Genomic DNA, 25868 nt, shown 5'->3' with positions numbered 1-25868 from the left:
CACATATGAAGACCCTGAGCCTTCCCAGGTCTTCCCCCCGTCTTGTTTCCAGAGTCCCCATTTCCCCATTGCCAGTCAATGGTGGAAAATATGCAGTCAAAAAGGCCACAGGGAGTCAGATCCAAAATTTCCCATAACCTGGAGGCTGCCTCTTGAGTACTGTGAGGATTAGGGCCCCAAGGCTAGAGCCAAAAAGAGGCTTAGGGCAAAGCGAGGCTTCGAGCCAAGGTCTGTCTCCCACTGATGCTCCCTCAGGGATAGGGGCGCAGGAATGGCACCCAGGCAGCTTGACGCCTGGGCCCCGGCCAGCCCCAAAGCTTTGAGGTCAGGAAATCCGGAGGCAGTGGAGAGGGACGCGGTTGCCACACTCCCCAGCCTCTTTGAGACCCCCGAGGCAGGAAGGCTGCCTGGCCTCACCGGCTTCCCTCCCAGGCTCCTTCCTGGGAGGAAGGGGCTGCCCTGTGCTTCAGTGACTGTCTGACAGCACAAGGGAGGGAAGGAGGCTGGGCAGGTGTTGCAATCAGCAGCCCCTGGGCCTGTCAGAGACTGAGCCATTAACGACAGGGCTGGGGAGAGAAGCCGGACTGCAGCTGTTTTCAGGAACTTGCCCTCCAGAGGAGCGCGGAGACCAAGGAGGCCAGGCGGGCTCCCACTACAGGCTCCAACGTGAGTAGGGGAATCCGCTGGGAGGGCTGTACCTTGGGCGGGAAAGGACCCTTGAGTCCTGGGTCCACTCCCCCCAACTCGGCCAAGTACCCATGCACAGGCCTGGGACCGGGGCTCCTGCCTTTAGCGTTGGTCCTTGGGAACCAGGAGCCCCCGGACACGGAGTCTCTTTTGCCAGGGCTGCCCCCACTTTTTTTGGCGGGGGGCATTGGGGAAGTCACAAACCTCTGAATACCTGTCTGGGAACACAGAGCTGGGCTCAGGGGAGGGCATGATCACCATCCTTCCCCACGTTCCTGTCTCAGACCCTATGTCTCAGCCTGTCCCTCTCTCCCCTGTTTCTGTCTTGCCTCCCCAGCCCCTACCTGGCCTATCTGGGCTCTGGGTCTCTGTCCGTGTGTCTTGAAGTCTTTCTGCGCCTTTCCCTGTCTCTCACATTTCCCTCTCTCAAATCTTAAACTCGCTCGGGGACCTCTTGCTTCTTGGCCTTGAGCACCTGGATATCTGGGTCAGCGTCCTTGTCCTCCCGGGGCCCTGTCTCTCTGCACCTGTCCTACCCAGGCCTCATTGCCTGCATGCCTGTTTCACATTCTTACACCTTCTGCAGCTCTGCCTCCCTCCTTCTCAGCAACCCATCGGGGAGGGCCTCTCCCTCTGTTCAGTCCCAGCCCCCTCCTCCCACTGGAAGAATCTCCCTGAAGGAGAGGAGACACAATAGGGCAGAGAGGGTGTGAGCTGGGGCAGGGGGAGCAGGGGAGAAGGCTGAGTGCAGGGGAAGGAGAGGAGGGCAGAAAGAGGTGGGTGATGGCAGTGCCTCCAGGAGGCAGCGGGTTCCCCTGGGACTGATCAGAGAGGACTGAAGCGAAGGGGAGACTGAGGGCCCAGGGAGCTGCAAGTAGGGGACCCAGAAATGGGGCTTTGAAGCCATGCTGCGTGACACGGATGAAAGCCAGGTGGCAGTCCTAGGAGGCTGTGACCACACGGCCTGCGAGGGGGAGAAGAGGCCCCATGCTGGATTCCACAACACGGTGTCCCACTTCATGTCGCGTGAAAACAACTTACAGTTGCCGAGTGCGCTTTCTTCCCAGCCCATCTCGGTGCCTCCTCACTACAATCCTGAGAAGTGCGTGCTAATGTTCCCCCTCATTCACAGATGGGGAAACCAAGGTTCAGAAAGGTGCAGTAACTTCTCCACAGTCACGAAGCCGGTAAGTCCCAGAGCTGGGGTTTAGAGCAAGTGGTCTGGCTCAGAGCTGGGCTCCCACTGTCTCCATGTACTGGCCCCCAGAGAGTGAGACCATGCTCCAATAGGTCCCCGATCACACTCAATGGGGGTGGAGGGCACCCCGGGCTGCTGCGGGGGACCAGGGACCAAAGCCAACATGCCAACACTCGGCAGCCCAGGGGGAGGAGGCCGGGGCCTCTGAGTGTGAGGTTTGGTTGCCCATTCTGGACAGGAGCCAGAGGAGAGGGATGAAGTAGTACCTTGCTGGGCACACACTAGGCGTGATGCTGACCCCTGCGAGGGCAGCAGGGCTGCGACATGATCAAAAGCACATGGAAATGGAAACCAGCATCCCAAAGACTAGGCCTACAAGGCTAAATCTTCCCCCCAACAAGTGTGCATGGGGGATAATCAAACTGCCATGCTCTGGTAAGAAAGTTGCCAACCACTGATTGGTAGACAGGGATGCTCTGAACAGTTGTGTGGGTTTCTCACTGCACAAAGCTGCCCAGCTGAGGACCAAGTAGAAGCTGAAATCCAGCCTATTCTTCAGTTGCCAGGTCTTAGTGTGAGGCTACATCTGTCCAGAGGTAGTGGCACTTTTTTTCCTGATTTGCAAAAAAAGTGACTTATGGGCTAGCAGTCAGAGCATCCTGATATAGAAATGTATATGAATAGCTCCGGGGTTGAGGTAAGGCCCCTGTGAGAAGGAACAGCCTTGGGTATCCCGGGCAGCTTATATTCACACCCCTGTCTGAGAGGGGCAGAAAAGGGGGAGAAGATTTCCCACCTCTGAGCACAGGGGATCTGCGGGGACACAACCTACACGTATGCGTTCCTGGATATACACGCAGGCTAGTCAGTGATTTCCACTGACCTGCTCCCAAGAGTGCCACCTGGTGCTGGGGAACCAGGTCCCTGGTCCCAAGACCCCTAGGGGAGCAGGATGGAGGTCAGGCTAGAAGCCCACCCTAGTGGTAGAATACCTTTTGCATAGTTTCTGGAACACCTGGCCCCAGAAAACCTCCAGAGGTCTTTGCCTAGAACTGGGCATGTGTTGGACTCCTTGTACCGTCCATGGAGGCCAGCTTCCCACAGGTGTAAACTGACAGCCTCTTGCCTCGGCTAATCCATGCCAGGGAGCGTCTCTGACCCTTCTGGCATGGCTCCTCCAAGAGAACCTGCCTCGTATTCATGCGTGTGTAACCTGGATGGGCCAGAAAGTTAATAGCCCAAAGAACATCCTCTGACCAATGGGGGATGGAAGTCAGTAGGTAAATGTTCCCATCCTCTCTCCTGTTCAAGGGATAAATTGTCCCTTGAGCGGATGGTCCTGAGGCATAGCCTACACAGCTCCTTAGAAGGTCCCAGCAGGATGGAGCCCCCCTCATCCGTAGAGATGACCCCAATTCCATGACACAACCCTTGTGTCAGCTTTCCCTCCTTCCCTGTTTCATTCTCCCAACCCCTCCCTCTGTTCCTAGGGTCTTTCCAAAATAAACTACCTGCAGGTAAGCCCAGCCAAGATAAAAGGGAAAGGGGAAGAATGCTGTTCCTTGATGCTCCTGTCCCTGTTTTCTCCTGGAAGGCAAATATAATAACAACAGTGGCTGTCACTTACAAAGTCATTGCCTATGTGCCTTGCATCATTCTGTGTCTTCCTCCCAAAGTCCTATGCAATATAGGCTGTTGTTAATTCCATTTTGCGGACAAAGAAACTGAGGCTCAGAGAGGTCAAATCCCCTGGCCAAAGCCACACTGTGGCAGAGCAAGGGTTAAGCTCAGCTCTGACTCTAGAGCCCATGACATTCCCCATCTCCCTCTGCCTCCAGGTGAACACCAAACTGGCACGCTATGGCAGGGCTAGGAACCTGGAGCCTGACCGTGGCTGCCCTGATTGCCCTGCTGCTCCCTAGAAGTGAGTATGGCCGGGGATCGGGTGCAATGGGGAGAGGAGAGTCACAGGGAGAGAGGTGTAGCGGGTAGAAGAGGGACTCATTGGCCTGCACCGGCCACACTGCTCCTGGGGTTCCCAGACAATCTGGGCTGGGCCAAGAATGTGGGGTAGCCAGGCCTCCACCCACAAACCTCTATAGGCAAACCACCACCCATGCGGAGTGGCAAGAGAGTCTGAGCTGGTCAGCCTGGAAAAGGACAGGGGACCCAGGTCTTGTCCGCAAATCTCTGCCAAGCTTGTCAGAAGGAAACTCTGGGTCCTCTCCAGCCTTCACGGGCAGCAAAGGAATAGGAGTGGGAGCCACAAGGAGGCTTATTCCCAGAATAAGGAAACCCAGGCAGAGCTCTCTAAACTAGGGAAACTGTCTTGAGAGGTGGAGAGCTTCCCATCTGTGGGGGTATGCAAGCTGAGGCCAGGACTGACAGGGATGCTGCATAGCAAAGGTCAGCAAACATTGTTTGATAGTCGTATTGAGGCTTTGCTGGCCACATATAGTGTCTGCTGCATGTTCTTATCTGTTTTCTGCTTTGTTTTCACCCTTTAAAATGGAAGGAAAATGGAAATTTTAAAATTTGGAAATGGAAAATGGAAAACCCATTTTTAATGGATTTAAAAATGGAAAAATGGAAAACCCATTCTTAGTTGTCAGACCGTACAAAACCGGGCCATCCTAGCCCTGCTAAAGAGGATGCAATGTTAGGTGGAGTTCTGGAGTAAACAGTTTTGCAAGATTCCTTCCAGTCTGAAATTCTGAGTTGGTGAAGCGATAGGAGCCCCACGCTGAAAGTCAAGAACTTGCTCCGTGATCCTGGGCAAATTCCTAGGACCTCAGCATCCTCCTCAGCAAAACAGACCCCAGAACACATGACAGAGGAAAGAAGGCACGGTGGGCAAAGTACAGCGGATCTTTGTTTGTTTATACAATAAATATTCACCAAGGGCCTACTCTATGCTAAGCTCTGGGAATACAGTAATAAGACCAACAGCCAAGGTCTCTGGCCTCACAGAACCTCTGGTCTAACTGGGGAGACAGGCAAGCAATGAATCACATGACTTCATAATTATGAAGGAGAATAAGAGCTTTGGGAAAGTTCAGGGCGCTTGACCTGGTCTGGTTGATCCGGGTCTGGTCTGGTTCCCCCAACATGCTCAATGTTAATCAGGTGAGCAACATGGGTGGAAACTATTTTTCATCCCCACTGTACAGATGAGAAAAATCAAGGCATGGAAGCCTCAGTAAACTGCCAGGGTCATGTAATTAATAAGCAATACAGCCAGGCTCTAAACCCAGCCGTGCTCTTACCGACCACACCACTGAAGTGTTAGAGGGCTGTGGTCCAGATGGGGTAACACAATCAAGATTTGAATTCTGAGAGCTGTGGCCGTGGGGTTCTTATCATTCCCACCAGTGCTTTCACCACCTCTGGGGAGGGTACCGCAGAGGGGCCTAGTGTCTGCTTGGCGGTGTGCTAGTGCTGGCTTATGAGACCTAAGTGTGCACATTTCCTCCCAAGTTCACGTTCAGTGATATCACACTGGTAGCTTGAAAAGCAGTCTTGGTGGGAATATTTACACCAGAGAAAGCAGCCCAGACTACCAATCAGGATCTGGTTTTCTCAAAGAGCCAGCTGATAGACCCTGATGGACACATCCCTAGCTCTCTCTCTCCCCGGAAAGCCCCTCTCCATCCCCACAGGCATTCACCCCATTCCAGCCCTTGTATCTCAGGGGGTGAGGCAAAGAGGTAAGGACCTTGAGTCTAGGAATACAAAGGCCTAGGTTTATAGCTCAGCTCCGCAGGGCAGAGGAGTGACTCATGGCCCATTCTCCCCTCCCCCAGGCCTGGAGGAATGTGGGCGCATCAGCCTCCCCACCCCCACTGTCCACCTGGGGGATCCCATCACAGCCTCCTGCATCATCAGCCCGAACTGCAGCCACCTGGACCCTGAGTCACAGATTCTGTGGAAACTGGGAACAGAGCTTCAACCTGGAAAGAGGCAGCGACGTCTGGCAGATGGAAGGCAGGAATCCACCATCACCGTGCCCCACCTCAACAGCCCCCGGGTCCTTCTCTCCTGCTGCGTGCGCTGGGGCACCAGCTTACAGATCCTGGACCAGGCTGAGGTGCAGGCAGGCTGTAAGTGCCCGCGGCCACCCACCCGCCCGGCCCCGTGCCTTCCTGCCATGGCTCAGGAGAGCCATTATCATTCACTGAGCTCTTGTTCAATAAACACGTTATGGGCATGGCATTGGATAATCTTCCCAACCCAGCGATAGTGCTGTTTAGCCCCATTTTGTAGATGAGGAAACTGAGGCTCAGGGAGTATATGTGATTTGGTGAAGGTCACAAACTAAGGATAGAGCTGAGATTTCTATCAGGTAGTATAGCTCCAAAGTCAGAGGACACCACTACTCCGAGTGGCGGGCAAGTAAGCCCAGACACTCAGCCACCGGACAGTGTGCCCAGAGAGGACACCTGACTAGCTCAGCCTGCTCCTAGTTTCTCCCCATGGCAGTCTCAGCCTCCTACTCAAACCGAGAAGTGAGGACTTTCTGCCAAGCCAATGCATAAGAAAACCACTAAGACCAGTTTTTTTTTCTTTTTCTTTTTTTTTTAAAGATTTTATTTATTTATTTATTTGACAGACAGCAAGAGAGGGAACACAAGCAGGGGGAATGGGAGAGGGAGAAGCAGGCTTCCCGCCGAGCAAGGAGCCCAATGCAGGGCTCAATCCCAGGACCCTGAGATCATGACCTGAGCCAAAGGCAGACACCTAATGACTAAGCCACCCAGCCGTTCTGACCAGTTTCTTTCTTAAGAGTCACTCATAGTAGGGGCACCTGGGTGGCTCAGTCAGTTAAGCGTCTGCCTTTGGCTCAGGTCATGATCTCAGAGTCCTGGGATCGAGTCCCATGTCTGGCTCCCTGCTCAGTGGGAGTCTGCTTTTCCTCTGCCTCCTGCTCTCTCTCTGACAAATAAATACATAAAGTCTTAAAAAAAAAAAAATAATACCGTCACTAATAGTAGAGCTAACACTTACATAGCACCTACCACATGCCAGGCATGGCCCTGAGCACTGTGTAAATAGTCATTCAGCCCCCGAAACCTCAGGGAGTGTGCATATTACCATCACTCCCATTTCACAGATGAAGAAACTGAGGCACGGGGCCGTTAAGTGACTTCCAGATCACAACAGCTAACAAATGGCAAAACCAGGATGAAAAGCCAGGTGTGCACCATCCCTGTCCAAGGGGGCAGAGCCAAGGGGGTGGGAGGCTCTGTGGCACCTGCCCCTGTCCGGGCCTGCATTTCACTTTCCCCAGGGCTGCCCCTCCCGGGTCACTTGATAGGGAGACGAGCAACAAGACAAGGTGACTCCAGAGGGAACAACCCAGAGCAAGGAAACAAAGCTGACTGGTTCCAATCGCAGATTTCTGAATGGTCCTACCCAAAGCCCTGACTCTCCCCGCCCTATGTGCAGACCCTCCCACCGCTCCCCACGACCTGTCCTGTCTCATGAACCTCACAACCAACAGCCTCATCTGTCGGTGGGAACCAGGACCCGACACCCACCTGTCCACCCACTTCACACTCAAGAGCTTCAAGTAAGTAAGGGTCTCTATGCTAGCTTGGTTCTTCTGGGTTCTTCTGGGGCATGGGAGGGACTGCAGGATGGGGGAGCCAGAAGCAAACACGGGAGGAGCAGGGAGCCTCGCTTCCTTTTTCTGCTAGACACCCAAGCCTGGCCTCTTGGCAGGAGCCGGGGAAACTGTCAGACACAAGAGGACTCTATCCTCGACTGCGTGCCTAACAATGGGCAGAACCACTGCTCCATCCCACGAAGACACCTCCTGTTGTACCAGAACATGGGCATCTGGGTGGAGGCTGAGAACGCCCTAGGGACCAACAAGTCCCCACAGCTGTGCCTCATTCCCATGGATGTCGGTGGGTGATGCATGGATGTCTGGCGGAGGGGAGAGGCCCCCACGATGGGCCAACCCAGAGAGGCACAGAGAGGAAATCACAGACCCAGACACAGACCAGGAGACACTGGGAGACCTAGAGATAGAGGCAGGCAAGAGACAGGGACAAAATGGAATGCAGGTGGGGATGGAGCTATGGAGACGCAGAAGGACAGAGGCAAGGAGACACGTTCTTTAATTCTTTCAGCAAGTTTCTTGAGTTGCCCACAGATTACTAGGCATTGATCTTGGTGCTGGAGATAGGGCACTGAATGAAATATCGAAACTCCTGCCCTTGGAACATGACATTCTAGGGGACAAACTAAATAAAATGGAATGTCAAGTGACAAGAAGGGTGACAGGGAAAGGGGTAGGGAAAGCTGGGGGTGGTGGACAATTGCCCTTCCAGTTAGATGGCCAGGGGCGGCCTCACTGAGAAGGTGACATCTGAGAAGATCCTTGAAGGAAATGAGAGAGCAGGCCACTGGATGTCTGGAGGGAAAGAGCTCCAGGCAGAGGGAACAAGTGCAAAGGCCCTGGGGCAAGTGGATGAAACAGAGACCTAGGGGGAGACAGACACATATACAGAGACAGACCTGCAGAAATTGTGATGGCATGGAGATGAAGAGACTCAAGAGAGACAGAGAAAAGAGAGACAGACTGACAGAGACCCCAGGGATGGAGACCCAGAGCCAAAAATGGAACAACAGGCCAAGAGAAAAGCAGGAGTACAGCAGATCCCCTACAGGATGGGACAGGGAACATTTCTGATAACCCCTTCTCCTTGCAGTGAAGTTGGAACCCCCGACACTGTGGGCCCTGGCCCCCAGCCCTGAGGTGGCCCCACCCCAGCCAGGCTGCTTGCTGTTACGCTGGGAGCCATGGAAGCCGAGCCTGTACATAGAACAGAAATGTGAGCTGCGCCACCAGCCACAGCTTGGAGAAACCAGCTGGGTCCTGGTGAGGTGGAGGGCAGCCTGGAGGGCCTGGGGCTGGCTGAGGGGAGGGTGGCTGAGCTGGCCCTGAAGGGCACAGGATCCAGGCTCAGAGCCATGGCCACCCCACCAGGTGGGTCCCCTGCTCTCCCAGACCCTCCAGTATGAGCTCTGCGGGCTCCTCCCATCCACAGCCTACGCCCTGCAGATGCGCTGTACCCGCTGGCCCCTGCCTGGCCAATGGAGCGACTGGAGCCCTAGCCTGATGCTGACCACTGCGCAACGGGGTAAGCAGTGGGTGGAGAGGAGCCAGGAGCAGGTATCAGGGCCAAATCCAGCCCCCAGGACCCTCCCTGACCCTCTGGCTTCCTCCACAGCCCCCATCGTCAGACTGGACACATGGTGGCGACAGAGGCCATTGGACCCCAGGACGGTGGCCGTGCAGCTGTTCTGGAAGGTGACCCATCCTGACATCCCTCCACCGCTGAGATTGCTTCCAACCCAAACAGATCCCTGTGGGCTGGGGCCCTGGACTCCAACCTGTCCAGGAGCCTTGGATGCATTTGTATGTGATTTGTGTGTGCCTAGGAAGCTGGGTAGTGCCCTTCTGGAGAGACTAGAATGCAGGACTCACCTGTGGCAAAGGGTTGGTTCAGGGAGTAGCTCAGTGCCAATGTGCTTCTTCCTTTTCTCCCTCCAAGGACCTGGCACAGGGTGAATAGGGGAAGAAGGAAGGGGGGGAAGAAGGCTGGCTCCCGGCCTGTGGGGCTCAGTTCCTAAGACCCATCCACCCCATCTAGAAGCCTCCCCCGACTCAAGATGAGCTGTGCAGCCCCCTTATCTTCTTCCTGTACCCACTGCAGCCAATGCCCTTGGACAAATACAGCGGGCAGATCCAAGGTTACCTGGTCAGAGCTCCGAACCAGACTGAGGCAGTCCCCCCATTCTGCAACACCACGGAGCTAAGCTGCACCTTCCACTTGCCCTCGGAAGTCCGGACAGTGGTCCTTGTGGCCTATAACACAGCCGGGACCTCTAATCCCAGCCCAGTGGTCTTCCTGGAGAGCACAGGTAAGGGGGCTGGCAGCTGGTAGAGCGTGGTGGTTAAGCATGTCAATTCGGAAGCCAGACTGCCTGGGTTCACATCTAGTCCTGTCACTTGCTAACAGCGTGACCAGGGCAAGGGACCCCAGCTCCCTGGCCTCTGTTTACTCACCTAGCAAAGGGGAACGATACAGTGTTGACCTTAAAGCGTTGTTACGAGGCTACAGGCGTTCAGACATGTGCCTGACACCAAGTTACTGCTCAGTGTGTGTTCGCCACTCTTATCATCACGAGCCAGAACCAAGCTGGGCTGCTGGTGGTTACACACACACACACACACACACGCACACACGCACACACATTCACCCCACACTCACACATGAGGATGCTTACAGACTCACACTCCCATGTGCACACACACTGAGCCCATGCTGCCAAGGAAGATGGGAAGAAAGCCCTACACTTTTCCAGCTGGAACACGGTCCCTGAGTTAATTGCTCATTCTCGGGGGTCAGCCAACACCACCACCCCCAGGGTCCCCCACACTTGGGTCCTCACCGGGTGAGACTGGCGATAACAAGAGGGACTATTCCATCTTATTAGCTGTGTGACCTTAGACAAGTTCCTGAACCTGTCTCAGCTGTCTCCTTGATCAAATGGGCCCAGGGCGGCAGCTCCCTCACAGGACTCTCGGGGGCTCAGAAAATTAACATGCACCAAAGACCCTACTGACATATACTGTGAACTACGCAGTGTTAGCCTTGATCACAGTCAGGCCCTCCTCTGCACGGGGCACTGTGCTAGGCTCATCCTATGCAGCAGCTCATGGGATCTGCACAGAGCCCTTGCAGATGAGCTAAGTGAGGTCCTGAGCTTGAGGGACCCGCGATCACCCAGTCTGTAAGTAACAAAGCCAGGACCAGAACCCAACCTCCTGGCTCTGGGACCTGCATTTTTCATGCTTTGTTCTCTCACCTCCTACTCTGTCTCCAGGCCCGCCCCTGGCCAGACTCCACACCGAGGCTCGAGATCCCCACAGCCTCTGGGTGGGCTGGGAGCCGCCCAGCCCTCAGCCTCGGGGTTATGTGATTGAGTGGGGCCTGGGTCCCCCCAGCCCCAGCGGCAGCAATAAGAGCTGGAAGATGGAGCATAACGGAAGCATTTCTGGGATGCTGCTGCAGGGTGAGATGCAGGGGGAGGCGGGGCGGGGAAGGGGGGCCTGGGAAGCAGGGAGGCAGTGCTAGTCTGACAGTTAGCAAGGGGCAGCCTGAACCACCTGAGAAGTGGACTCCCCAGTCTTTCTAGACTCTTTCCTGTCATCTCTTATCCCCAGAATTAGGACATTCTCCCAGTCTAACTGGACCCTCTCTTTTCACAGTCCTGACACCACCATCTTTCTAGCTTTCCCACTTTTCTGCTCTCACTCCATCAAATGATCTGAAGAAGAGGTAGAAGAGGATAGCTCTGCAGCATGAGGCCTGGGTTGTCCCCAGCTGAAGCTCTGAGGTTAGCTCCCCTCACCTGGGGGCCTGCCCCATCTTCTCTCTACAGAGAACATCAGACCCTTTCAGCTCTATGAGATCACTGTGACCCCCCTCTACCATGACACCGTGGGACCCTCCCAGCACATCTATGCCTACTCCCAAGAGATGGGTACGTGGGCCACCTAGTCCCTCCCAGAATCCTCTCCTCTCAGTGCCTGCCTGGGCCCCAGCAATCAGGACAACAAGGGAACATTTCCTTCCTCCCCCACCTCTGGCCCAGAAGAGGCTCTTTTCCAACCCCAAGATGACCCCTGTCTTACACTGGACACCTGCAACGGGACAGAAGTCAGGTGGTGGGGCGACAGAAATTAGGGAGTGGGTTCAGCAGAATTTGGGAAGCAAGTCTGGCAAAAATCGACCCATTGCCCTGACAGAAATCAAGCATCATGTGTGGCAGAAGTTAGACAGAGGGCTTGGCATAAAGTCAGAGAGCAAGCGGTAGAAATCAGATAGGGAGACCAACAAAATCAAGCCTGGCAGAAAGCAGTTGGCGAGGCTTTGGAGTCAAAGAGAAGCAAGTTCAAATCCAGACTCAGCCACTTACTAGCAGTCGATGGAATTCAGTCAAAGGTCCTGGCAACATGAGGCTTAAGGCACAAGTCCCTTTGGACTCTCCTTTCCTACTCCCCACCACAGTGCGTCTCAGTTCTGGGGTCTAGGGAGCCCCAAGATGTCCCGCTGGGCTCTCCACTCTGCCCTGCTCCCCATCAGCCCCTGCACCTCTCTCTTCCGGCAGCCCCCTCCCACGCCCCAGAGCTGCATCTAAAACACATTGGCAAGACCTGGGCCCAGCTGGAGTGGGTGCCCCAGGCCCCCGAGCTGGGGAAGAGCCCCCTTACCCACTACACCATCTTCTGGACCAATGCTCAAGACCAGTCCTTCTGTGAGTCTATCCTTAGCACCCCACAGCCCCGGGAGGCCTGGGGGGCGGGGAGGCGCACTCAGCAGCCTTGGAGGCAGTCTCCGCATCTGGGCCCGGGCTGACCATTCTCTTCTACTCCCAGCCACTGTCCTGAATGCCTCCTCCCACGGCTTGGTCCTCCACGGCTTGGAGCCTGCCAGCTTGTACCATGTCCACCTCATGGCTACCAGCAAGGCCGGGGCCGCCAACAGTACGAGCCTTACCCTGATGACCTTGGCCCTAGGTAAGGGGAGAAAGGGGCCCGCTAGACAAGGCTATTGGGAAGGTTCCTCATCCAATAGAGCTTTCATTTTGAGAACTTGCCTGGATCCACTCATCTGAGGGAAGAGACCCAGCCCTGCCCATGAAACTCAGCCTGAGGGAGGAGGCCCAATCCTGCCTTCAGAGCTCAGTCAGAGGGAAGAGGCCCAGTCTTACTCACATGCACTCTAACTACCTCTGGTTTTCCCCTCACCCCAGAGGAGTCTGAGCTGCATGTCCTCCTGGGCCTGTTTGGTTTCCTCCTCTTGTTCACCTGCCTCGGTGGGGCCGCCCGGTTCTGCTGCAAACCCAGGTGAGTCCTTTCAAGAGACCTGACACCAAGCTACCCCTGCCCACAGGGAACTTCACGCAGGAGTGGGCCAGTCCAAGCCCCTCTTCAAAGGCCTTCACAGGCCTCAGGGCCCATGTCTGGATCACGCTCTGCACCAACTCTTCTCTGCCCAAGGGGCCTTCAGCTACTGGGAAGGGGTTGGAAAAAGAAGGGAAAGATGGGAGGGCATGCCTGACCCAGCCTTCATCTGCCCTCTTCTGCAGCAGGAAGAATCCCCTCTGGCCAAGTGTCCCAGACCCGGCCCACAGCAGCCTGGGCTCCTGGGTGCCAACCATCATGGTGGAGGTGAGAACCCCAGAAGGAGAGAGAAATGGGGTGTAGGGGGGTGCTGGTGTTGGTCCAGGCTCAAAGTGAAAGGATACTCCTCCGAGGGTGAGGACTCAGGCCTTCCCATCCCTTCCCAGCAAGGTCCCCTCCCTCTGGAAGAAAGCAGATCTGAGTTCGAATCCCAGCTCCACCCATTTCAAAGCCTGGGTCATGTCACTGTGAGATGGGATGTATGTCACCCAGAATCACTGGGGACATTCACCAAGCTAAGTCTGAAGCACACAGCATGTGTCAGGAAAGTATGAGCAGTTCTACAAGTGTCATCCTTTGGGCTCCAGCAGAAGGAATAGTTCCACAGATGTCCCAACACAGGAAGGGGTGGCGGTTGGGATGAACACCTGAGACGACTCATGCCCTCACCCCACGTCCTTGTGTCCAGGAGACCTTCCAGCTGCCCAGCCTTCGGGACCCCGGCATGCCACCCATCACCAAGATCACGGTGCTGGAAGAAGAAGAGAAGAAGCCAGGGCCCTGGGAGTCCAATGACAGCTCAGGGACCTGTGGCCTCCCCACCCTGGTCCAGGCCTATGTGCTCCAAGGGGACCCAAGAGCACCTTCCAACCAGCCCCGGCCCCCATCTATCACCAGTGACCAGGTCCTTTACGGGAAGGTGCTGGGCAGCCCCACAGGCCCAGGTCCAGGGCATTACCTCCGCTGTGACTCTACTCAGCCCCTCTTAGGGAGCCTTAGTCCCAGCCCCAAGTTTTATGAGAACCTCTGGTTCCAGACCACCCCCCTTGGAAGCCCAGAGCCCCTCGTCCCCAACCAGGAGGATGACTGTGTCTTCGGGCCACTGCTTGACTTCCCCCTCCTGCAAGGGCTCCAGGTCCATGGGGTAGAGGGGCTGGGGGGCGTCTAGCGTTCCCTGGGGCCCCCACCTGGGCCTGCCTCTTGAAAGGCCTGGGCTGTCCAGAGGAGAGGAGAGTGTAAGTCCATCATGAAAAAATCACGTAGCTCCAGAAGGGCAGAAAGGCTGCCAGGATCTCTCTATCTCTGGTCCTCAGCACCCTTCCTCAATCTCCCCAGACCCCACTGGGCCTCTCACTTTAGTGGCCAGAGAATGTTTTGTCCAACCCTGCCCACTAACCTCTTGTTCTTATTTCCTATAATTTCAGTCTCTTAAACTGGTTCATGGTTTGGTTTGGTTTAATTCTGAGAAACTCTCGAGTGTGCCTACGCTTCTGTTCCTTGTCTTTTCAGGGCCTAGCAGTGATGGGGGTACTTATCAGAAGTATTCATTTGTGTACTCCTTCCTTCGCTCATTCATTCTACCAGCCCTTACTTAGCATGGAGGCCCTGTGCTGGAAGCAGGGACTCAAAAAATGATTTGGTTCAGTCCACCCACAAAGGGCTCCCATTCTAGTAGTAGAGACTTGAAGACATTAGGGCATAGTGGCCAGGGTTGAAGGGAGTCACAAAGGGCTGTGGGACATGGGGAATAGATCTCAGAAAAGACTAAGCCCTGTTGGAGTAGATATAATTAAAAACAAAATCTGCGGAGACGCCTGGCCGGCTCAGTGGATGGAGCATGCTACTCTCAATTTCAGGGTTGTGAGTTCATGTCCCATGTTGGGTGTAGAGATTGCTTAAAAAATAAAATAATAAAAACCACAAAATCTCCTGCCAACCTACAAAACCACTCCATGAGGGTAGAAGAGGACAAAATCAGTTTTATTACTGAATGAACGTTAAACCAGAACGTGATCTGCATCACCAGCAGATCCTCTAAAGAGCTTGAAAAGACAGAAAGAAATCTTACCCTTGTATATAGCCAAGTGGATACAGGTGCATGGCACCATCTGTCACACAGAGTTCATCCTAAATTCACCTGGTAAATGGGGTAGCCACCCATGTTTGCTAATTGCCTTTATCCCAGAGAAAACGAAATTTCTTGTATCTTTATGAGAAGAGGCAAGTTGGCAATTTAGAGCCCGGCAGAAACCGGGAGACAGAGGCACTGTCTTCCTTAACGACTGCATTTCAAGAGATGATGCCTAGATCCCTGAGAAGAACATTTCTGTGCTGTAAAACTGGCAAGAGGCTTATTCAGTTTTTGGAAAGATGTACATAGGTCTCAAAAGGATAGAGAAAGAATTCACAATTACAACTCTTCAAAAGTCAGTGCTAACGAAAAGTGAAGGGGAGGAGAGCTTTTTCCTTTTTTGCACCAAGGGAGAATTAAAATGTGATTTTTATTTCATTAAAAATTTATTCTTCCTGCTTTTAATTTGTAGTTGTCTTTACACCCCTCATTTCACAAATATTATCACATCAAATACTTATTGAATGCCTCCTATATTGCAAGCAGATCCCTTGCACACAAATGCCTCAGTTAATATTCCAACAACCTAAAGAGTAGATACCATTCCACTTTGGTGAATGAGTACATCATGGCCCAGAAAGGAGGGGTGGTTTGCCCACAAGACCACAGTGAGTAAACAGCTGTGCTTCAATCAGCCCAGGGCTGTTCCGTTCCAAAATCAGCGACCTTCATCACGAGGCTTACAAGGCTGCCCCACAGGAGGCTGAATGAAACCCAGTACCTCTTGCGGGGCCTCATCCTGGAATGTGGTGGGAGAGGAGGCAGAAAGACTAGGTTGGGGAAGAAGACAGGCAGGCCGTAAGAAAACCTCCAAAAGGAACATAGAGTGGGATTAAGGGCGGGACGCATGCCCAAGGGAAAAACGGCATCTTAGAATTTAAACATCACCGCACACCACTAACCAGGCCCGCAACCACCCAGCCTCCAGCCCTGCGGCGCTGCCAACCAGACCCCTCCCCTAGACCCAACCCCGCCGCACCCCAAGTCTTGCCTTTCTAATCCATTCTCTCGGTCCTCATCTGCTCCGGTCTCGCAACTGCGCTCCATTGGTCGAGCCTGAGGCAGCATGGCGGCGCCCATGTAACCCCGTCCGTGCCGCGAAAGGGACAGTGGCCGTGGCGCCGGCCCCGCGGGGTGACAAGTCACGATGCTGAGGACGGCGTGGAGGGCGCTGAGGTCGCTTCGGACCCAGGCTGTGGCCCAGGCCCCAGTCCTTGGGCTGCCAGACGGAGCGTGTGCCAGGCCGCCCTCCCGCCGGTGGGCCCTTCCCTGTACTCGAGGTGAGGCGCTGAGAAGAGGGGCAATGCAATGAGGGAAGTGGGGTTAGACGGAGATAGAGGATATGGGGGACGAGGATAGGGGAGAAGAGCAGCGGCAGGATGAGGGAGAAAGGCCGGTGGGCGGGGAAGAAGTGAGACGAGGTGGGAGAGGCGTGGGGCAGCGGGGTGCGGAAGAAATGGGGCGGCGGTAAGGCGCCGAGACGCAAAGACCAGGCAGGAGGGGTAATGCGGAGGGCACAGAAAGGAATGGAGGCTGGACTAGTTAAGGAGCTGGGCCTCAGCCCTCTTTCTTCTGCGTAGGTGTCATCCTTCAGGCCGTTCGCGGATATGCCGCCCGGAAACCAGGTAGGAGCTCTCCGGTGGGACTTCGGCAGAGAGGCACTTCCTGGAGGGGCGCCGGGTGGCCAAAGGGACGGAGGTGGCTAGTTAGAACCACTTGATGGAGTGGGCAGACGCGTTGGCCAGAGGTCCTGAGCAGAAGACCCCCACGTCTGCCTTGCCACCAGGCTGTAGCCTGAAGCCTTTCTGGGGTGGGGAGAGAGGCCGGGGGAGGGCGGGAGCTGGAGCTTGCGGACCGGCTTTGAGTGAGAATGAGCTATCCCGAGGGAAAGCGTGCTGGCACCACCCAGGCCTACCTAGAGCATAGGTAGACGCTTTGTGTCTGCCCTTCTGAGGTGGAAGCCTTGGTTTCCCATTCCAAGGCCGTCTGCACAGTGGGAAGATCTCTTTTCCTCGGTAAATGATACTGGGGAAGTTACTTCCTCTTTCTCTGAGTCTCATTCTGAAACGATTGTAAAAGTATCTATTTGAAAGAATCGTTGTTAGGATTCAGTGCTAACACGAAGAGAGTGTTCTTCACATTGGGTGCAAAACATGTATATATTAGCATTTATTGCTGTGATTTGCTTAGTGGCAGAGCGGGGTTGGGCTGGAGAGGACCCGTTGATCTCCCTCGTGCCTCTCCCTCACCTCCCAGGGAATATGAAACACACGAAGGGTGAGGGTTTCCTATATGTGGTCTTTGTTTGGTGCTTACTATGTCCTAAAGCTTGGGTTCCCTCCTCAATGCCCTTATTTCATTCATGCTGTCAGCCAGCAAGTGCTGGTTGAGTGTCTGTTTTCCACGAGCCCATGGACCAGACCAGGGGATTTGAAGAGAGTCAAACTCAGGCCGTCCTCAAAACGACCCATCCTAGTGGCGAATCTAAAGTGGTGTGAGAGGGAAAGACACAATATGGGACCTTAGGAAAGGTGATCCACTCCCAGTGTGCAATATCAAGACAGTTGCCTGTAGGGTTTGCAAAGGAGAAGCTGAGCCGAGATCTCTAGTGCCTTGCTTGAGGCCCTGGGTGTCTGTGACAGAGTTGGTGAGAAAAACCAGAACAGGGAGGATGGGCAGTGAGAGTTGACTCTGGGTGTTTTCTCTCCCCACTCTTGACAGTCCAGCCCCTCCAAGAAGATGACCCACCCCCTTCCACGCTGCTCAAAGACTACCAGAACATTCCTGGAATTGAGAAGTAAGCAGAAAGAAATCTCTTTTATGAGGCAGGGGGCTGTAAGAGGATTGGGGAGGAAAGAGGGAAGACCGTGGCTTTGAGGCCTGGCCCGCTGTATCTGAAGCTTGATGGTAGAATCTGGCAGAGAACTACTGAAGCCCAGGCTTGCTGAGGGGCAGCATGGTCAGAATGGAGTTCATGGAGCTTAACTGCTTGCCTTTTTTCCTACTGTGGTTCAGATAGAAGGAGGCAACATGCCTCATGGGTCTTTGTGAGATCTCTCATCTCTTGATCCTCACAAAAGCCCTGTGAGGAAAGAATTGTGTCCCCATTTTATGGATTAGTAATGTCTGCCCAATATCATAGAGCTCCTGGGGAGCAGGGCTGAAAGACACCAAAGCCGGATCCTTCTGCCCAGCGAAAAAAACAATGATTATAGAATCGAAATGTCTCAAGACAGACTGACCGGGGCGCCTGGGTGGCTCGGTGGGTTAAAGCTTCTGCCTTCGGCTCAGGTCATGATCCCAGGGTCCTGGGATCGAGCCCCGCATCGGGTTCTCTGCTCAGCAGGAAGCCTGCTTCCTCCTCTCTCTGTGCCTGCCTCTCTGCCTACTTGTGATCTCTGTCAAATAAATAAATAAAATCTAAAAAAAAAAAAAAAAAAAAGACAGACTGACCCATATTCTAGCTGAAATGAAAATCCTCCCTTTGCCCTCCCTGTGAGGACCTTGGAACACTCCAGCTAAGAGCCCCAATTTTGTGCAGTTATCACATCATTCCATGTTCTCAGCACAGCAGATCAGATTCCTGCTGACTTTGAATCCCTGAGAAAGGGCTCTCCACTTCCACAGAGACACTTTTGTTATAAAAGAAATTTTCAATCATTCTTGCTTTTCATACGAAAACGGATTCCCTTTTCCCCTCTCCCCCACACCTGTCTCTCATTGCTGTGCTTTTCCCCACAGGTTTGACGACGTCGTGAGAAGACTCTTGTCTTTAGAAATGGCAAACCAGGTGAGTGACGTGTGCCAGACCTCAGCCTCTCCCAGTCCTCTTCTCTGGGACTCCCTTCTACAGTGGTAACACCTCCATCCTGTGCCTCTCAGCTTAAAACAGCATTTATCCCACTGTAATTCCAGGTCCATTTGTCCACCCCCCAGAACAGGCCTCTCCAGGGCAGGGATGCTCTTGTTCTCTCACTGTATCCCTAGCCTCCAGCACCCAACAAACCACTTATCCTTAGCCCCCAACACCCAACTGAGTAGGTGCTCAGGAATGATCTAATGCCTGAATGAATGAGCACAGTTTGAGCACTCTCCTCTAACAAGCTGTGTCACCTGCCATTTGCCTTGGGCTTATCCAGATGTCCATAGCCACGTGCTGACAAAGGCTGTGACCTGGTGAACAGAGTGAAGCCAGGTGCTAAGCTTTATGGCCTCATTACCATGACTGCACCCAGGGCCTTTGAGGTTTTTGGCTAGTTCTTAGGGGAGGGCAGACCTCACAGATTCTCTGTCTCTATCTTCAACAGAAGGAGAAGCTAAAAATCAAGCAACAGCAGCTGATGAACAAGGTCGTGGCAAACCCTGAGGACACCAGTTCCCTGGAGGCTCGAAGTTGGTCAGGGGGCCCTTGGGTAGAGGGAGTGCAGGGGAGTCTGCTATCTAGCACTCGATCCAGGGCCCTTGTCTACAAGGGCACCAGGTATTAGGCGTGGCCTGATGAAGCGAGAGACAAGAAGGACCTAGGGCAATGAAAACTGCCCACCGGGACGCTGGAGTCAGCTCCCAGGTCCCTCCTCACACCTCTCTTGTAAGCTCAGGCAAGTCTCGGGAACCAGAGCTTGTCTGGGTCTCTCTCTACCCAGCTGCTAAGGTGGTACGAAGGGCCAGGTGGTCAGGGCCCAGGTTCCACCTCACCCTACAATGCTCCCAAAACTCATCGTGTTTACGGAAGGGCCTGCTGTAGTGAGAGCGTCTCCTTGGGGCCACCTTCTGCTTCTGCCTTTGCCCCCATCTCTGTAGTATAGGCAGGAATCAAACAAGAGGCTGCCCAAGGACAGCTATTGTGGGGCTTTAGGAGAGGAGTGGGAGCTGATAATTCTGAAAACTCATCAGTGAAAACAGAGCTAAGGGTGGCAGCTGGAAGAGGAGAGGCAAGGAGTGGACCCTTGTCGGTTCTGGAACCTGATCTTCCTGCATTGGCTAGGACAGCCAGCGCAGTGGTGAATCATTAAGAATAAGAGCATGTATCATAGACTAATTCCTGAATTTGACAGGAGTGCTCTGAAGTTTTACTATTAAGAATGCTATTTGCTATGGTCTGGGGAGGACACCTTTAAAAGATTAAGGAACGTTCCTTCCTTAGGCTTTGCTTTCTGAAAGGAAGATAATCCAAAGTCTTCTGAGAGCTTGACATTCAGAGTGCTTTGGGAATTGTGGAGAGCTGCACCAGAGCACTGGTGATTGTTACTCTGAGAGGTCTTAAAACATAACCCAGGCCCAGGCCCTTCCTTCCTCTGTGCCAGCTCTCAGCCTCTGTGGTTTGTGGTTTCAGTTGTTGCCCTGACTGTCAAGATCCGCAGTTATGAAGAGCACATGCAGAAACACCGAAAGGTAAGCCTTGGGCATCGCTCACGGCTAAGACCAGCAGAGTCTGAGAGGTCATGGGCTCTGGGTACGGGGAAGCAGCTGGAGAAGCTGAGTGGCTATAGCACCAGGGTGCCCGTCCCTCAGCTACAGCGGGCCAGACATTTCCCTCCTGCCTCCAGCAGGAAATGGGAGCCTTACAGGGCTTCGGTGAGTGTCACCCATGGTCCAGAAAACCAACTTCAGGACACAGTCGCAGTGTCTGGCATATGGTGGGTGCTCGGTAAATATTTTTTGAATATTCTTGGACTCGGTTCAAATTCTCAGCTTTGCTATTTCCACTGACCAGACGTGTGACTTTGGGGAAGTTACTTTATGTGCCCAAGCCTCAGTTTTCCTGTCCGTAAGTAAAGTGGGGATCATAACAGTACCTGCTGACAGGATTGCAAGAACTACATAAATAATAAAGCGCCAGCATGGTCATGTGAAGTACTAGGCCTGTGCTGAGTACTTCCCGTGCCTCAGCTCATTTAACTCTTATAACTATCCTCCTCTTCCATTTTACAGAGGAATGATGCAGGCATGAGGTGATTAACTTATCCTCAAGGCACAGCACTGGGAAATGATGTGCTAGGACTTGAAACTAGGTGGTCTTGCTCCAAGGCCCATACTTTTTTTATTTTTAATTAACATATAAGGTATTATTTGCTTTAGGGGTACAAGTCTGAATCATCATGCTTACACAATTCATAGCACTCACCATAGCACATACCCTCCCCAATGTCCATCATCCAGCTACCCTCTCCCTAGCCCCCACCCCCCAGCAACCCTCAGTTTGTTTCCTGAGGTTTGTCTCCCTCCCAATCCCATTTTGTTTCATTTTTTTCCTTCCCTATCCCTCCACGACCCTCTGCCTTGCCTCTCAAATTCCTCATACCAGGCAGATCATATGATAATTGTCTTTCTCTGATTGACTCATTTCGCTCAGCATAATACCCTCTAGTTCCATCCACGTCATCGCAAATGGCAAGATTTCAGGTTTTTGACGGTTTTTTTATAGTTTTCCATTGTATATAAATACTACATCTTCTTTATCTACTCATCTGTTGATGGACATCTAGGCTTTTTCCATAATTTGGCTACTGTGGACATTGCTGCTATAAACATTTGGGTGCATGTGCCCCTTCAGATCACCACATTTGCATCTTTAGGGTAAATACCCAGTAGTGCGATTGCTGGGTCGTAGGGTAGCTCTATTTTCAACTCTTTGAGGAACCTCCATACTGTTTTCCGGGGTAGCTGCTCCGGCTTGCATTCCCACCAACAGGGGAGGAGGGTTCCCCTTTCTCTGCATCCTCACAGGGCCCATACTCTTAACCACGATGCCATATCCCAGCACAGCACTGGGCACGGTGCTGCTGTAATTAAGCAACTGCAGGTTTTTTTAACAAACGCACCTTTGTAAATCCAGACGTCCCAGCACCGTGCAGGGGTGGCACTCGGTGGTCCTTGGAGCCACCTGAGCCTGCTCTTTGGAGATGAGATTTTTGCTCATTTGGAGTGTGGAACAGCAGCCCCACTGCAGAGGTCCCTCATCGAGGAATCCAAGAAGGCCTTCCCTTCTCTCCACCCCAGCTGACAGTTGGCCAAAGTGTGGGGAGGCTGAGCAGGGAGTGTAGGGGAAAGAGCATGAGATTTGGAGTGAAACCTGTAGATGCAGATTCAAGACCTGACCTCACACAAGGTCCCTGCCCTATACAGTTCTAGGACCTTCTATGAATCAGGTGACATCTTTGAGCCTTTCTTTTTCCCCATCTATAAAATGGGAATAACAATGACAATACCTCCCACAGAATTACACTAATATTTGCATCAGATTGTCAGGAGGATTCAGTGAGATAAGATGACCGTCCTTTGTTACCGTAAAGTGGCACACCACTCACTTGCAGAATACTAAAGGAATGTGCCACCTCTCTCACAGGACAAAGCCCACAAGCGCTATCTGCTGATGAGCATCGACCAGAGGAAAAAGATGCTCAAAACCCTCCGTAAGACCAACTACAGTGTCTTCGAGAAGACGTGCAAGGAACTGGGGATAGAGTACACCCTCCCCCCTCTGTACAACCGGAAACCCCACCGACGCTTGGCGGCCAAGAAGGCCCTGTGCATTCGGGTACGAGTCAGAATTGCTGCTTTGGTTGGCCCCACTGTGGGACGGTGGTGGAGAGAGCAGCAGGGAGGGTTGTCTGTTCCTGCCTGAGTCATGGAACTGTCCCCCAGTCCCCAAGGAGGCCCACAGGCCTTCACTCCCATGGAGAAAGTCTGGCGTGCCCACCCAGGGAGGTCTGTGCCCATCCCACCTGCTCTATGCCTGAGGTTTTACGTGGGATTACAGTTTCTTCTGCTCCCTTTCATCCCCAGGTCTTCCAAGAGGCCCAAAAGCTCAAGAAGCAGAAAAGGGCCTTAAAAGCTAAAGCAGCAGCAGTCCAGAAACAAGGCCAGAAGAACCCAGAGAGTCCTTCCAAAGCTGAACCAGAGCCAATCAATTAAAACCAATAAACTTTATTAGAGTTATGTCTTTCTGCCTTAAAGGATAATAGGAGAGAAGGTGGTACTGCTCTGTGTAGCCTGAGGAGGAGGAGGAATTCGTTCTTTCATTCAGCTTGTCGGAGGCAGGGCATCTGCCCTCACAGACCAGAGGACACATTCTCACAACACACCTCACACACACTCACATAAACAGCTCCCTGGGGTCCAGGTGACGTTCCTAAGAAGGTGAGACTGAGCGCCCAGCCACACCAAGGAAGTGTGGCCAGCTGGCTGCTGGGTGAGGCCAGCTGTAGGAGCTGCCTTCGGGACTGGGCCCCAAAGGATGAGTTCAAGTTCATCAGGTAAAAACAGGGTGGGAAAGCATCCAGGCAGAAGGCACTGCAAGTGCAAAAGCAAGGAAGTCAGCAGGTGTGTGCCGTGTTCAAGGAGCACTGGGAATGGGAAATAAAGCTTGACCAGTAAGCTGAACCTGGGCGGTGAGAGGCTTGATGTATTGGCTACCCTCTAGGGAGTGGGGAGAGAGTTATGGTTTAAAACTGAAGGAGTGATGACAGCACCAAGTCTGTTTTAGATGGTTAAGCAACAGCACTGTGAAGGGCAGATGGGAGGGGGAGACACTCAGAGCAATTTATTGTTTTGGGGTCAGGGTACTGGTGCTCAAATTGAGAATCTGCTAGAAGCTACAAGTCCTATCCCTAAGAAAGTGCAAATGCAAAACATTCTTTATAAATTCTGGGAGTTATTGATACCCCTTTTCATGCAAAACTCACCGATTCACACCAAGTGAAATGTCAAGGCCTTGATGTCTGAGTGTGCTTGGCCTGTTTGAAGAACTCAAGGAAGACAGTGCATGTAAAACTGAACAAAGAGAGGAGTAGGGAGAGAGAAGGTCAGAGGTAAGAGCAGACACCAGATAACAGAGAGTTTTCTGGGTTTATTAGTCTGCTCAAGCTGCCAATAAAAACCGTAAACTGGCTTAAACAACAGAAACTTCTTTAAAGTTCTGGAAGCTATGAAGTCCAAGACCTAGGTGCTGATCAGTTTGGTTTCTGGCTTGCAGAATGTCGCTTTCTATGTCCTCACATGCAAGGGGAGGGAAAAAAAAAAAGATATTTTCCTCTTACAAGGGCACTAATCACATTGTGAGGACCCTACCTTCATGACCTCATCTAATTCATTACCTCTTAAACGCCCCACCACCAAATACCATAATGTTGGGGCTTAGAGCTTTGATAATATGAATTTGGGGAGGTATACAAACATTCAGTCCACAACAGTGGGGAGAAAACTTTGGGCTTCATTCTGAGAAGGAAAGCCAAAGTGGGGGAAGGTGTGTTAAAGGGACGTCCAAAGAATGCTCCAAAGCAGCTCCAGGACTGCTGCAAGGCCTGAGGTAGAGACAGGCTTAGGGGTTAGGTTTAGATGGTGACTGAAGCCATGGGTGTGAGTAAAATTGCCCAGGGAGGGAGTGTAAGCAAAGAAAGTGCCATGTCAGGATGGGAAGGATGCTCTCGGGACATAGCGGGACTCAGGAGCAGCTGAGAGCCCCGGGGGTAGTGGTGAGTGAAGTGAGGATAGAATAGAGCCTGGTTTCCTACAGAATCAGAAGTGAGATGAGAGGCTCAGAACTGTAAACTTGGTGTTCAGATGTCACCTCCAGGAACAGTGGGGAAGGCCCTTTAAGGGGCAGGACTTTAAGTAGACACAGCTGCATGGAGAGCCTGGGGGTGGGGGCAGGTGCCATCATTTAGGGGGACCAGTGGAGAAGGTGAGGAAAGGGACACCCTGGAGCAGGCCCTACAGGAAAGGCATCGTAAGTGCTGCCTTAGGCACAATATCTCATCTCCTGAGAGCCACCTTCCTCACCCATCCACCCCATATTGGCGTGATTATCTTCATTTTACCATGTGAGCACTCAGGCTCAGAGGTTAGGTAACTTGTCCAAGTTCACACAGCTGGTTAGAGACAGCCCTAGGAATCAAGGCTGAATCTGTCTTCACTCCAAGCCTGTGTTCTGCTCATTATACCACACTAGCTAGGGGCAAAAAAATGACTTGAGTCACTATGGGAGGATTTGGTACTATAGCATACTAAAATGCCTTTAGCAATCAGGCAGGTTAATGCATCAAGGCCAGGTTTAAGATAGTGATGCTAAGTTGCTTGAAACATTCCTACCCTAGTTATTGTCCCTGTTGAAACTGGTGAGACCAGGGAAAATCAAATCAAAGCCTTGGACCACCAGCTTTCAACTACTGTATAGCAGCTAATGCTGAGATGTTAGCTAAGGAGGAAAAAGTCTCCACGGTGAAGCAGTTTGAGTGGGATGGAGAGAGCTCAATCCTAGCTGTGGTGAGTTAGTGAGTGAAGATGTTAAGGAAATACAGGCTGTGACTGTAGACTACTCAAAAACTTGGCTGGGAAGGAAACGGAGCCAGAGGAGGTGTAGGAACGATGAGCTTGGCAAATGTCAAAGCAAAACTGCGGAGGTAGGTGTGGTTAGGAGGAGGGGGTAATGTTTCATTGAGGGGACAAAGCTGATGAGGTAGATGAGTTCAGCTGGATTAGAGAGCAATGAGGGAGTGCACAAGTCTCTAGAAAGTTAGTTGGAGGAGCACCTGGTTGGCTCCGTCTGCTAAGCATTCACCTCTCGATCTCAGGAGTGTGAGGTCACATTCCACACTGAACATGGAGCCTACATTAAAAAATAATAATAAATAGATAGTTGGGAGTCTGAGTGGAGAGTCTTGAATGCCATGTTGAGGCATTTAAACTGTGATCTGGCAAACAGCTGGGAGCCCCTGAAGGAAAGCCTCATATTGATAATGACAACTTCTGAAATTAAGCCTAGCAGCCAGTGATGGGGGTGGAGAGAAAGGACCAGTAACATGGAGGAACATACTAACGCAGGCAGAAAAAGAAATGAAGAGATAAATGTGAGAACGATCTTGGAGGAAAAT

General features: G+C 52.8%; 2 protein-coding genes across 2 annotated transcripts; both read left to right on the top strand.

The window, feature by feature from the left end:
- The first annotated feature begins 3592 nt into the window (after positions 1-3592).
- Positions 3593-14758, top strand: LOC111143352 (colony stimulating factor 3 receptor). Its single transcript, XM_022497036.1, has 15 exons — positions 3593-3809; positions 5689-5985; positions 7331-7454; positions 7607-7794; positions 8602-8771; positions 8880-9033; positions 9124-9203; positions 9610-9817; positions 10784-10972; positions 11342-11443; positions 12071-12217; positions 12339-12479; positions 12716-12809; positions 13052-13133; positions 13555-14758. Exons 1-15 carry the CDS (start codon positions 3746-3748, stop codon positions 14032-14034), a joined length of 2520 nt encoding a protein of 839 aa, XP_022352744.1. The 5' UTR covers positions 3593-3745; the 3' UTR covers positions 14035-14758.
- A 1292-nt stretch (positions 14759-16050) lies between these two features.
- LOC111142985 (mitochondrial ribosomal protein S15) lies at positions 16051-22939 on the top strand. Its single transcript, XM_022496362.1, has 8 exons — positions 16051-16277; positions 16578-16622; positions 17719-17794; positions 18739-18787; positions 19305-19389; positions 20330-20388; positions 22343-22534; positions 22783-22939. Exons 1-8 carry the CDS (start codon positions 16145-16147, stop codon positions 22909-22911), a joined length of 768 nt encoding a protein of 255 aa, XP_022352070.1. The 5' UTR covers positions 16051-16144; the 3' UTR covers positions 22912-22939.
- The last annotated feature ends 2929 nt before the right edge of the window (positions 22940-25868 follow it).

Source organism: Enhydra lutris, unplaced genomic scaffold (assembly GCF_002288905.1).
Source record: "Enhydra lutris kenyoni isolate GAN:26980312 unplaced genomic scaffold, ASM228890v2 scaffoldscaffold9, whole genome shotgun sequence".
NCBI lineage: Eukaryota > Metazoa > Chordata > Mammalia > Carnivora > Mustelidae > Enhydra > Enhydra lutris.
Note: the sequence above shows the minus strand (reverse complement) of the source record. Positions and strands in the feature narration are given on the sequence as shown.

Coding starts and splice junctions, on each gene's coding strand:
- LOC111143352 (XM_022497036.1), top strand. CDS start 3,746: ATGGCAGGGCTAGGAACCTGGAGCCTGACCGTGGCTGCCCTGATTGCC. Junction 9,204..9,609: donor CCGTGCAGCTGTTCTGGAAG/GTGACCCATCCT, acceptor TACCCACTGCAG/CCAATGCCCTTGGACAAATA. Junction 9,818..10,783: donor GGTCTTCCTGGAGAGCACAG/GTAAGGGGGCTG, acceptor CTCTGTCTCCAG/GCCCGCCCCTGGCCAGACTC.
- LOC111142985 (XM_022496362.1), top strand. CDS start 16,145: ATGCTGAGGACGGCGTGGAGGGCGCTGAGGTCGCTTCGGACCCAGGCT. Junction 16,278..16,577: donor GGCCCTTCCCTGTACTCGAG/GTGAGGCGCTGA, acceptor TCTTCTGCGTAG/GTGTCATCCTTCAGGCCGTT. Junction 19,390..20,329: donor CAGTTCCCTGGAGGCTCGAA/GTTGGTCAGGGG, acceptor TTGTGGTTTCAG/TTGTTGCCCTGACTGTCAAG.